This window comes from Peromyscus eremicus, chromosome 23, assembly GCF_949786415.1.
Source record: "Peromyscus eremicus chromosome 23, PerEre_H2_v1, whole genome shotgun sequence".
In the NCBI taxonomy this organism is placed as follows: Eukaryota; Metazoa; Chordata; class Mammalia; order Rodentia; family Cricetidae; genus Peromyscus; species Peromyscus eremicus.
Genome location: NC_081438.1, coordinates 42319660 through 42332240, shown reverse-complemented (window position 1 = coordinate 42332240; position 12581 = coordinate 42319660). Strand labels below are relative to the sequence as shown.

Sequence of the window (12581 nt, the reverse complement as noted above, 5' to 3'; positions counted from 1 at the left end):
TTCCTCTGATCTCTCAGCTTCATCCCAATATCTGGCTCCAGGTTTTTTATTAATAATACCTTTATAGATTCATGTTACAAAGAAGAATGCAAATAGATCCATATTTATCACCTGGCATAAAACTCAACTACAAAAGGATCAAGAACATCAACGTAAAGCCAGATCCACTGACTCTGAGAGAAAAAGAAAGTGGGGAATAGCCTTGAACTCATGGGCACAGGAAAAGACTTTCTGAACAGAACACAGGCACTAAGATCAACAATTAATAAAAGGGACCTCATGAAACGGAAAAGCATCTGTAAGGCAAAGGACACCATCATTCGGACAAAGCAGCTGCCTACAGAATGGGAAAAGATTTTTACCAAGTACGCATCTAACAGAGGGCTAATATCCAATATATATAAAGAACTTTAAAAACTGGACAGCAAGAAAACAAATGACCCAATTTAAAATAGGATACAGAACTAACAGAATTCTCAAAAGAGGGGACTGGAGGGATAGCTCGGTGGTTAAGAGCACTGGCTGCTCTTCCAGAGGACCTGGGTTCAATTCCCAGCACCCACATGGTAGTTCATAACTGTCTGTAATCCAGCTCCAAGTGATTTGACACCCTCATATAGACATAAAATGCAGCAATAACACCAATGTTCATAAAATAAAAATAAAAAAAAATTCTCCAAAGAGAAAACTCAAATGGCTCAAAAACACTTAAAGAAATGTTCAATACACTTAGCCTTCAGGGAAATGCAAATTAAAACCACTTTGATATTTCATCTTACACCTATCAGAACAATCAAGATCAATACAACAAATGACAGCTCATGCTGGGAAAGGGGAACACTCATTCATTGCTAGTGGGGCTGTAAATTTGTATAACCACTATAGAAATCAGTGTGGCAGTTCCTTGGGAAACTGGTAATAAATCTACCTCAAGAACAAGCTATACCACACTTGGGCATATACCCAAAGGACTACTAAAGCATAGATGTCCATCAACAAATGAATAATCAGAATCTGGTACATTCACACGATGGAATATTATTTAGCCATTAAAAGAAGTGAAATCATGCCAGGCAGGGGTGGTGCCTTTAATCCCAGCACTTGGGAGGCAAAGTCAAGCGATCTCTGTGAGTTTGAGGTCAGCCTGGGCTAGAAAGCAAATTCTAGGACAGCCAGGGCTGTACAGAGAAACACTGTCTCAAAGGGGGAAAAAAGTGAAATCATGAAATTTGCAAGTAAATGGATAAAGCTAGAAAAAAAAATCATCCTGAATGAGATAACCCAGACCCCAAAAGACAGATACGGTATGTGTTCTCTATGTGTAGATGTTAGCTTTTAAACCTTCAGCATATATACTACAATCTGTAAAACCACAGAGGTTAGGTATAGAGTAAGAGACTGGGGGAGGGGCAATCTTCAAGGAAGAGGAAATAGAAGACGTAGTTATGGGGAGACCAGAGTGGGAGGATTAAGTGGGAAGGTGGAAGGAAGAGAGGGTAAGGGAGGGGATACAGGGGGGAAGAGCTAACAGTAAGAGCCATTTGAGGGGTCATATACAAACCTGCTCCTCTTGAAGCTTCCATGTATATATATATAATATATATAATATATGTGTGTGTGTGTGTGTAATATATATATATATAAGAAATCTAAATAGCGTCACCAAATAAGAGGGCGACAGTGCCCCAGCTCGACATCTTTCACCACCAAGTGAACCCTCCAGTGCCAGGAATGATTTACGTCTACTTGAATTGTCGGGAAAAGGGACCCCCATGGGAACCCCCAAACAACCCCAGCTACTGCCAAGGCTATTGGTTGCTCTCCACAAACTGATAGTAAGGCCCTGTTGCTGAAGACAACACCTACATAACTCACTGAACACGGAGAATTGGAGCTGGTGCCTACCTAGAACTTTCACCCCTGCTGACTAGTGTTCATGGTACTGGAAGGGCAACCACTAACCCAGCCACAAGCCCTGTGACCCACAGCACTGCCCTTCCTGAAAGACATGCTGATGTAATAGTGGCACAACATGGTGGGAGTAACCAACCTCTATCTGATTGGATTTGAGGCCCACTCCATGAGATGATACCCTCGTCTGACACTGCTACAGTGCCCAGGAACCTGAGACTGGACAGGCCATGGGCCTATGGGAAAACTGAATACTATTGTTATGCTAAAGGAATACAGCAATAACATGTCTCCAAACAACATTCTGCAATACCCAGAGATCAGTGTCTTGCTCAGCCGTCATCAGAGGAGCCTCTTCTTGTAGTAGATGGGAGCTAACAAAGAGACCCCAAACTGGACAGTGTGCAGAGAGAGATTTTGGAACACTCAGTCCTAAATGGACTGTGTTCGTCAAACCCTTCCCCTTCAGGACTCAGGGAGCCATGCAGGAGAGGAGAGAAAAGATTGTGAGAGCTAGAGGAAACAGTGCCTTCCAGACCAAGCAGGACTCAGACGGAGTCCCAGCATAGAGAGGGGGAAGTGGGCGTGGCTCCCACCCCTAACCGAGAAACCATCTCCGCTTGATAATTGCTTGCAAAGGAAATTTTGTTTTTCTCAAATTGAGTCTCGCTGGTTTAATGAACCATATTTAGGGGCAGGCCCCATGCACAGAAAGAACTCAGTGGTGTTTTTGTAGACTTTTTGTTTCATAATTTTTTTTCATCTTACTGGCCTTTTGCTTGTACATTATACTTTCCAATTTTGTGTTTCTATGGACTTGGGGTTTTTTTATTTTTTGTTCTTTTTTTTGGTTTGTTTGGTTTTGGGGTGTGTGTGTGTGTGTGTGTGCACATGTGCACATGTGCACATGCATGCACACAGGCATGTTTCTTGTGGTTTTTCTTTATTATTATTATTATTATTAGTTTATTCTGAGGGTTTTTTTGGTTTTGGTTTCTTAAGATATGGTTTCTCTTTTCAAGAGAAAGAGAGAGAGACAGACAGACAGAAAGAAAGACAGACAGACAGAGAAGGTATGGAGTTTGAGGGGTGGGAAGGTGGAGAGGAGATGGAAAGGGGAAGCCCTTATAGAATATATTGCATGAAACAACTTTCAAAATCAAAGACACTATATAATATTTTATTCATTCATTCACTGTGACAGGGTCTTACTATGTAGCACTGGCTAGCATGGAACTCACCAGATAGACCAGGATGGCCTCAAACTAACAGTCCTGTCTCTACTTTCCAAGTACTGGGATTAAAGGTATGAGGCCACCACACCCAGCCTGATTTGTTTTATTTTTAATTCTGTGTACTTATGTGTGGGTGTGTGCACATGAGTGCAGGTGCCTTCAGAAACCAGAAGGCCTCAGACATCCCTGGAGCTGGAGTAACAGGTTTTTGTGCTGGGAATTGAACTCAGCTCCTCTAAAAAAGCAAGGCATGCTCTTAACCATTGATCCATCTTTCTCCAGCCCCCAATTTTTTATAATTTATTTTTATTTTATGTGCATTGGTGTTTTGTCTGCATGTGTGTCTGTGTGAGGGTATCAGAAGCCCTGAACTGGAATTACAGACAGGTGTGAGCTGCCATGTGCTGGGAATTAAACCTGGGTCCTCTGGAAAAGCAGCCAGTGCTATTAACTACTGAGCCATCTCTCTAGCATCCAGCCCCCAATTTTTTTTACATTTTATTTACTTATGTATTTAATTATTTTGTTTTGTTTTTGAGACAGGGTTTCTCTGTGTAGCCCTGGTTGTTCTGGAACTGGCTCTGTAGACCAGGCTGGTCATAAACTCAGAAATCCACCTGCCTCTACCTCCCAGATTAAAGGTGTGTGTGCCACCACCACCTGGCTCTCCTAAGTTTCTTATTCGTGTAGGCTTGTTGTTACTGTTATTCCTTTTTCTTAATTCTGTTTTTTTTCCCCAAAATAGGCTCTCACTATGTAGCTCTGAATGTCCTGGAACTCACTACATAGACTAGGTTGGAATCAAACTCACAGAGATCTGCCTGCCTCTGCATCCAGGGTGTTGGGATTAAAGACATGTGCCACTACACTTGGCTTATCTTTGTTATTTTTGATTATGGGTAGGGATGTGTGTTTCTAAATGTGGATATTTGCACATGAGTACAGGTGCATGCACAGATCAGAGTTAGTTGTCAAATCTCCTGGAGCTGGAGTTACAGATGGTCGTGGGCCATCTCATGTGGGTGCTGGGAAATGAACTTGGGTCTTCTGGAAGAACAGCAAGTGCTCTTACCCTCTGAGTCATCTCTGCAGGCCCCATTGCTGGTGTGTGTGTGTGTGTGTGTGTGTGTGCACACATGAATTAGAGGTGGTTGTCAGCTGCCCAACACAGGCACAGGGAAACTGACTTGGGTCCTCTGAGGGAGCAGCAAGTGCTCTTAGCCTCTGAACTCTCTCCAGCTCCCACTCTCTCCTTTCTGTTCAATCAGGACCTCGACAGTGAAATGGTAGCACCTTCAGGTTCTTCACACCTTGATTAACTCAGTTTCCCAACCCCCTCACAGACATGCCCAGATGTGTGTCTTCTAGGTAAGCCTCAGTCCTGTCAAGCTGACAATCAACCATCATAGAATTATTAATTCAACAAATATTTTTATTGCGCGTATTTATTATTTATGTATCGTGTGTGAACACATGGTGCACAAGTGCCCCAGTGCACACGTAGAAATGAGAAGACAACTTGCGGGGTCGGCTCTCTCTCTCCACCATGTAGGTTCCAGGAATCAGATCATCAACCCTGGCGGCAAGCATGTTTGCCCACGGAATCGTTCAATAGCTCAAGATAGAAGGAAAGAGATATCCTCTGCTCTGGGCTTTTGTATTCTAGTGTTCATGGGGGTGTAAGTGTCCTGGGTGCCTCTGACACTGCATCCACAGAGGTGGAAAATGGACTTGAGAGCTATGGATCCCAGTCTTGACAAGGTCCAGGGTCATCTGTGAGGGTGAGGATTGTTTAAGGCTAGCCTGGATTACATGAGACCCTGTCAGAAAGGTGGAGTAGGAGGAAGAAAAAAAAAAAAACAGAGTGACAGACAGGGAAAAAAACTTTCATAAAATTGCCATACAGCAATTCCCATACACCTCCTTCTCCACTAAAGAAACCACACAAGGCTCATGGCCACTTCACCATGCATCTTTATCATCACTATCAGCAGCAACATCACCATCACCTCATTCCGTATTTCCAGCCCCTCATCTTGGACCTGCTCCCTGCCCTCTCACCATCCCCATCCCCATCCCTCTGCTCCAGCACATGATCAGCTCTCAAGACCTCAGGCACCAAGCCCCAGGGCACAGCAACGGGCTGCCGTCCAGTCTATGCCTGCACACTGGCAGTGACATATTGTTCCCTCTCGAACATCCCACGAGCCACAGGCAGAACCACAGGAGCAGCTGGTGACTGCTAAGCCTGCAAGAAGAGAAGCCCTTGAGAAGCTGGGAGACCTGCAGGAGTGGGAGGTGGAGATGGGCTGAGGAGGCTGGAGGCTGTTGCCCAGGAAGCAGAGTGCAGGATGACTGGATGAGGAACTAATGGAGACCTGGAGCAGGGCTGGGAGGCAAGAAGTTGGGAAGGCTGGGGCAGAGCCCTAAGGAAGTTGATATTGAGGACTGAGACGAAGAAAGCAGAGGAGTCTCGGGGGATTTCCGGAAAGTCTGAGCAACAGTGTGCACTCACCCTCTGGACAGGAGGCCAGCTCCCCTCTGGAAGAGACTGTCCGGCACTGTATGCCAATGTTCTTTACTGCTTCGGACACTGCAGAAAGGAGGATGGAAGGCGTGATACAACCAGGCTGTCCCAACTGCATCCTTGCACGGGGACATCACTGGGCTTGGCACTAACAAAGGAGTCCAATGCTTCCCAGCAGAGTGTGAGGACGAGAGTTCAGATCCCCTGAACCTACCTAAAAGCCAGGCGGGCATGTGTGGGGCCACCTATAATCCCAGCATCCAGGACACAGACAGAGTTAGGGCCCCCAGAACAAGCTGGCTAGACTATCCCAAGCTCACAAGCCCTGGGCTCAACTGAGAGACCCTGCCTCAACAAAGTAGAGAGTGATCTGAGATGATGGTGCTACACCAACTTCAGACCTCCGTGTGCCTATGCACACACATGACCTTCACACTTGTGCGCCACATATGTACACACACATGCACAGCACACACAAATACAGTAAAATATTTTGGCCCCAGAGAGTCCAGCATGGTGGCTCACACCTGGACTCCAAACACAGAATGAGAAGACTTTTGGGGTGAGGGGAGGTTTGGGGGTGATGGTGGGAAGAAGTTAGGTTGTGGGTTGGAGCTGTGGTTGAAGGTAGGACAGGGTGAGGTTGGGTCGGAACTTGTGAACAGGGTGAGTTTGAGGCTGAGTCTGGCAGCTGGGTGGGTCTGTGTCCCCATCAGGGATGAGAGAAGCCTGGGAGGCCCTCAGCAAGGCTGGGGGGAGGGCTCCTCACACAGGAAGCTGAAGCCTTGCTTCATCTTCTCGTCCATGGCTTCATCCATCGAACACAGCAACCCCGGGACAGGGAAGAGGAGGAAGAGGAGGAAGAGCGAGAGGTTTTCCATCCTGAGGTACTGCAAGAGACAACCAAGAGCCCCACCTTAGACCAGACCTGCCCCATGCTGGAGAGAGTCAGACCATGATGTCCTTCCATCCCTGCGGGACACAGGGATGGACATTCAGTGGCCCTAGGTCCCCCACATCGGAGCTCTGACTAGGGGAGGGCTGTCACTTACTGTGGCAGTGGACTTAGCAGGACACAAATCAAGTCTGGACAGGAGCTCCTGTCCCACTGCTCCTTCTTGTAGACCTCTGGATGTGGCCCATCCTGCCTTGGGTAATAAGTCCCTTGGCCACTTGCCCTCCATTGCCACATCTGAGTCAAGAGAAGCAGACTCTAGAGGCACCAGAGGAGGGGCTTCCCTCCTGCACAGCCCTTCCTGCATCAGGTACTGCTCAGAGGTGATGTCTGGGGATAACTCCAGGGACCATAGTGGGAGAGGCCGGAATTCAGGGAGGGGCTGGAGATGCAAACTGAAACACTGTCCCTGTATGACCACAGCTCCATGTACATACATTTCTTTGGTTGCGGATATACACTGTGGTCAAGCCCTACCACCTAAAATCTAGGCAGGTGCTCAGTTGCTGAGTCACACCCCCAGTCCCTCACTAGGGGATTCTAGGCAGGCCCTTACCTCTGAACCATGTCCCCAGGCCCTCACTGGAAGATTCTGGGCAGGTGATTTCCCTCTGAGCTACACCCCAGCCCTTCAGTGGTGTACTCTATGCACATGGTCTACTATGGAGCTCCAGTCCCAGTCCCTCACTGGGGGAGTCTAAGCAAGAGCTCTACCAAGGAGCCAGGCCCTCAGCCCCTTCCTGGGAGATGCCTCTCAGCCATCACCAGAAGCACCCCAGTTGGGGATTCTAGACAAGAGCTCTACTCTCTGGTGTAAGGAGCAAGGGACCCAACCCTCTGGATCCTTTGGAAATCCCTCTTTCTCACATGTAATTTAAATGGTAAACAGTGGATGGTCATAGTTGCAGCCTGAATACAGAATATTCATGTGTGTAAATGACTCAGTGGAACCTGGTTTACCTTCTCTGCCTTTAAAAGTATTATTCAGTTGTTCTTATTACATGCATGTGATGTGTGTGGGTCACACACTGTGCCTATGTGGAGGTCAGAGGATGACTGAATTCAGGTTGGCAGGCTTGTGAGCTGTTACGCTACCATTTTTCCATCTTTCTCTTTCTCTTTTTTGTTTTTATTTGGGGGGAGGGGTTCCAGGCAGGGTTTCTCTGTAACAGTCTTGGCTGTCCTGGAACTTGATTGGTAGACCAGGCTGGCCTTGAACTCACTGAGATCCACCAGCCTCTGCCTCCCGAGTGCTGGAATTAAAGGCGTGTGCTACCACCACCCAGCTCTCTCCATCTTTTAATTAGATAGTGGCTGATGCAAAATTGAGATCAGCAGAGGAAATTATAAGTTGGACAAATGAAAAGACTTTAATATGCCAGCAGTAATGGCACACACCTTTAATTCCACATCTCTATGAGTTCAAGGCCAGCCTGGTCTATAGAGCAAGTTCCAGGATAGCCAGAGCTACACAAAGAAACTCTGTCTCAAAAAAAAAAAAAAAAAAAAAAAAAAAAAAAAAAAAAAAAAAAAAAAAAAGGAGGAGGAAAGAAAGAAAGAAAGAAAGAAAAAAAGAAAGGGAGAAAAGAAGATACTTTAATATTTATTGATTTAGTGCAAGATCTTATATAGCCCAAGCTTAGCCTACATAACAAGCAGGAGGACCTGAATTCTTATCCCCAGCCACCACATGAAAAGCCTTTTGCATGCCAGGCATAGTGGCACATGCCTCTAATCCCAGCACTTGGGAGACAGAGGCAGGTGATCTCTGTCAAGTTAACCTGGTCTACATAGAAAGTTTCTGGCTAACTAGGGTTACATAGAGAAATCTTTCCACAAAAAGAAAAAAAAAAAGTGAAAAACTGATTAAGGAAGATGCCCAGTGTTAACCTCTAGACTTCATATGCACAGGCGAGCTTGTGTGTGTGTGTGTGTGTGTGTGTGTGTGTGTGTGTGTGTGTGTGTGTGTCCACGGTGCATGTGTGGATATCAGAGGACAATATTCAGGAGTTGGTTCTCTCCTAGCATGTTGGTCCCAGGGATTGAACTTAGATCCTCAGGTTTGGATGCAAATTCCTTTACCCAGTGAGCCATCTCGTCATCCACAGTACAGCATTATTAAGCAGGGCAAGGCACACACTTATAATCATAACACTTTAGAAGTAGAGGCCTGAGGCGTGGGAGTTTAAACTTATCCTTGGCTACACGGTGAATTCCTGGCCTGCCTGAGTTCATGAGACCCTGTCTCAAAGGCTTGATGTTGGAGTGAGGTCCATTATGACCATAGCTGTTTTTCTATGAGGACTGCTACATTACTACAATGCAGCTATCAGTTAAAATGTTAGCTGAGGTCAGAGATGGCTCAGCGGTTAAGAGTGCTTACTGCTCTGGTGATATTCAGTTCGAGCAGCCACATCACGTGGCTCACAAACACCTATAAACTCCAGTTCCAGGAGATCTAACACCCACTTCTGGCCTGTGTGGGCACCTGCACTCACGTGCACATAAATGACACAGAGGCATGTCACAGAGGTATAAATGGAAAAGAAAAACCCTTAACTGGTAAGCCCATCACCCTAGCGGTTGAGCCCAGTGACATCATCATGTCAACGCCAAGACCCAAGGCAAGGACAGTGTCTCCCCAGCCCCAATCAGCACAGGCTGATCTTTGCCAGCAAGAAGCTAGAAGATGGCCATGCCCAGTGTGACTATAACATCCCAGAGGAGTCTACCCTGTGCCTGCTTCATCTCGAAGGTGGGGTGCAGATCCTTGTAGAGAACCTCACAGGCAAGCCCATCACTCTGGAGGGGGAGCCCAGTGGTCTTCAAAGGGCAGCAAGATGAACACATCTTTCTCAGTACACGCAGAGAGTCCTCTGTGCACTTCCCTTGGCCTGAAGGGAAGGGAACCTTTTTCCCCCTCTTTAGTGTTTAACAGTTTTGTTCTTTGTACTTGAAACAAAATGCTTGCATTCCCCCGCCTCTGAATTATTACCTATAGCCCCTATGCTGCTGTTGGTTTTAAAGATTCTTTTTTTAAATAATGAAAGGCAGAAAAGAAAGATTTATTTAATGTGGCCACATTGGGGAAAGGGACAAAGAGACCCAGTGCTGTTTTTGTTTTATCTTCTAGTTATGTATCTGTATGTCTGCTACATGAGTACCGTGCCCATGGGAGCCAGCAGAGAGCACCAGGGTCCTTTGCACTGGAGTTACAGGTGCCTGTGAGCCACCATGTAGGTGCTGGGAACCAAACTTGGATCCTCTGCAAGAGCAGCCAGTGCCCATTTTTGGATTGTTTGTTTGTTTGTTTGTTTGTTTATACAAGGCCTCATGAATCCCAACCTGTCCTTGAACTCCCCATGTAGCCAAGGGTAGGAGGAGAGTAACCATGAGCTAATTTTCTTTCTTTCTTTCTTTCTTTCTTTCTTTTTTTTTTTTTTTTTTGGTTTTTCGAGACAGGGTTTCTCTGTGTAGCTTTGTGCCTTTCCTGGAACTCACTTGGTAGCCCAGGCTGGCCTCGAACTCACAGAGATCCGCCTGGCTCTGCCTCCCGAGTGCTGGGATTAAAGGTGTGCGCCACCACTGCCCAGCTGAGCTAATTTTCTTTTAATTTATTTTTTGTTATGTGTATTTATATTTTATTTATATGTATAGGGGGCTGTGGCCTCAGAGGCTAGAAGAGGGTGTCAAATTCCCCAGACCTGGAGTTACAGGTCGTTTATGAGCCACCTGACATGGGTGCTGGGACCCAAACACAGGTCTTCTAGAGTAGCAAGCATTCTTAACCACTGAGCCGTCTCCCCAGCCCCAGCCTTGAACTAATAACCTTGCTGCTTCCACCTCTCAAATGCTAGGATTCCAGGCTCCTTCCCCCAAGCTCCATTATGCTGCACCGTGTTACGCCTGACACCTTGTATTCTCCAAGCTACATTTCCACCTCCTCTTCACCTTAGTTAACAAAATATGCCAATGTTAAAAGGAACCCCCAAATACACAACTTTATGAAACACTCCCTTAAACATACCTTGTGTGTGTGTTGTATGTGCAGGATTGTGTGTGATGTATGTGCATGTGTGTGTACACAGGTACATAGATGCAGAAGCCAGAGAAGGATGTCAGGTGCCCAGATCCATCACCCTCAACCTGATTCCCTTGACACATGATCTCTCATTGGACCTGGACCTAGACTGATAGCCGGCAAGGCCTGCAAACCTCCCGTCTCTGCCACACTTACTGCTGAGGCTAGGGGCAAGCACACAGTAAGTGGGCGCTAGAGGTTCACACTCAGGTCCTCATGTTGAGCAGCAAGAGCTCTTACCCACTGGGCCAACTCCCCAGCTACCTTCCTTGCATTTCTACTGCCAGGAGTAACCAAAAAAAAAAAAAAAAAAAAAAAAAAAAAGGCCATGGACTTATGGAGCAACTCAAAACTTCCTCCGAAAGAAGACGTGTTGAGGAAGGGGAGGAGTGGGCCAGGACCGTCTGGTCACCATTCCGGGAACAAAGTTGAGCCATCCTCCTCCCATCTTCTGCCTCTACCATTAACCCCGTGTCTCCACACTACCACAGCGCTCCCTCTCAATTCTCGCAACAGTCCTGTGCAATCTCACAGATGTCATAACTGATGTCACGTGGGGTGGACGCACACTCAGAAGGTCACTGGGACAGCTGGGGAGGTGGCTCAGTCAGCAAAGTGCTTGTTCTGCAAGCATGAGGACCTGAATTCGAATTCCTACCACCCACATAAAAACAACTGTACGCCTGTCATCCCAGTGATGGGGAGGCAGAAACAGAAGGATCCCTAGGGCTGGCGAGCCACAGAGTCTAGCTTGAATCAGCAAGCTCCAAGATCAATAAAAAGACCACCCTGCCTCAAAAAATAAAGAAGGTAGAGAGCTAGGACTGTGGCTCAGGGGAAGAGGCCCTGCCTAGCATCCCCCAGTGAGGAGCTGGGGTGTGGCCCAGGGGTAGACCTCCTGCCTAGAATCCCCCAGTGAGGGGCTGGGGTGTGGCCCAGGGGTAGACCTCCTGCCTAGAATCCCCCAGTGAGGGGCTGGGGTGTGGCCCAGGGGTAGACCTCCTGCCTAGAATCCCCCAGTGAGGGGCTGGGGTGTGGCCCAGGGGTAGACCCCCTGCCTAGAATGCCCCAGTGAGGGGCTAGGGTGGGCCCAGGGATAGAGCACCTGCCTATCCCCCAGTGAGGGGCTGGTGTGGCCCAGGGGTAGAGCACTTGCCTAGAATCCCCCAGTGAGGGGCTGGGGTGGCCCCAGGGGTGTGCCAAGACCTTGGGTTCCATCCCAAGCACCACACACAAATACAAAATAGAACTGCAGACAGCCAATCACCAGGCGTTGCTAACACTAAACTCAGGGAATGTCATCCTTGCCCCAGAGAGAACACCCTTTCCCCTAGCAGGCCACTCCCTCACCCCAGACACATTTTCACAATGTTTTTGGCAGCCAGGAGCTGTTGGTCAACTAACTTGTGTTTCCAGGTTTGAGCAACTTCACACAACACAAAAATGTTCTGGATGGAGAATTTGATGGCTACTTTTCCTTTAATTTTTTTCTTTTTTTTTTTTTTTTAAATTTGTGCAGTATCGAGGATTGGATCTAGGGCCTTAAACGTGCTGCTAGGCCAATGCTATACTGCTGTGGAATAATCTTTTTGTACACTGTGAATATGTATTTCTCTCATTGGTTTAATAAAGAGCCAAATGGCCAATAGCTAGGCAGGAAGGAGTTAGGCAGGAGAATCAGACTGAGAGAAAGCTGGGAAGAAGAAGGACAGAGTGCCTAGCCAGATACAGAGGAAGCAGGACATGTAGAAAATGAGGTATTAAGCCATGAACCACATGGCAGCATGTAGATTAATAAATATGTGTTAATTTTAAGTTGAAAGAGCCTAAGCAGTTCACGTGGTTATTTGGAAGTTGGCAGGACAGAGAAAG

General features: G+C 47.0%; 1 protein-coding gene across 1 annotated transcript; it reads right to left on the bottom strand.

Annotated features, from left to right (window-relative positions):
- Positions 1 to 5016: 5016 nt before the first annotated feature.
- Positions 5017 to 6577, bottom strand: Retn (resistin). Its single transcript, XM_059249434.1, has 3 exons — positions 6443 to 6577; positions 5662 to 5739; positions 5017 to 5394 (listed from the first exon to the last, which is right to left on the bottom strand). Exons 1-3 carry the CDS (start codon positions 6552 to 6554, stop codon positions 5258 to 5260), a joined length of 327 nt encoding a protein of 108 aa, XP_059105417.1. The 5' UTR covers positions 6555 to 6577; the 3' UTR covers positions 5017 to 5257.
- Between the last annotated feature and the right edge of the window lie 6004 nt (positions 6578 to 12581).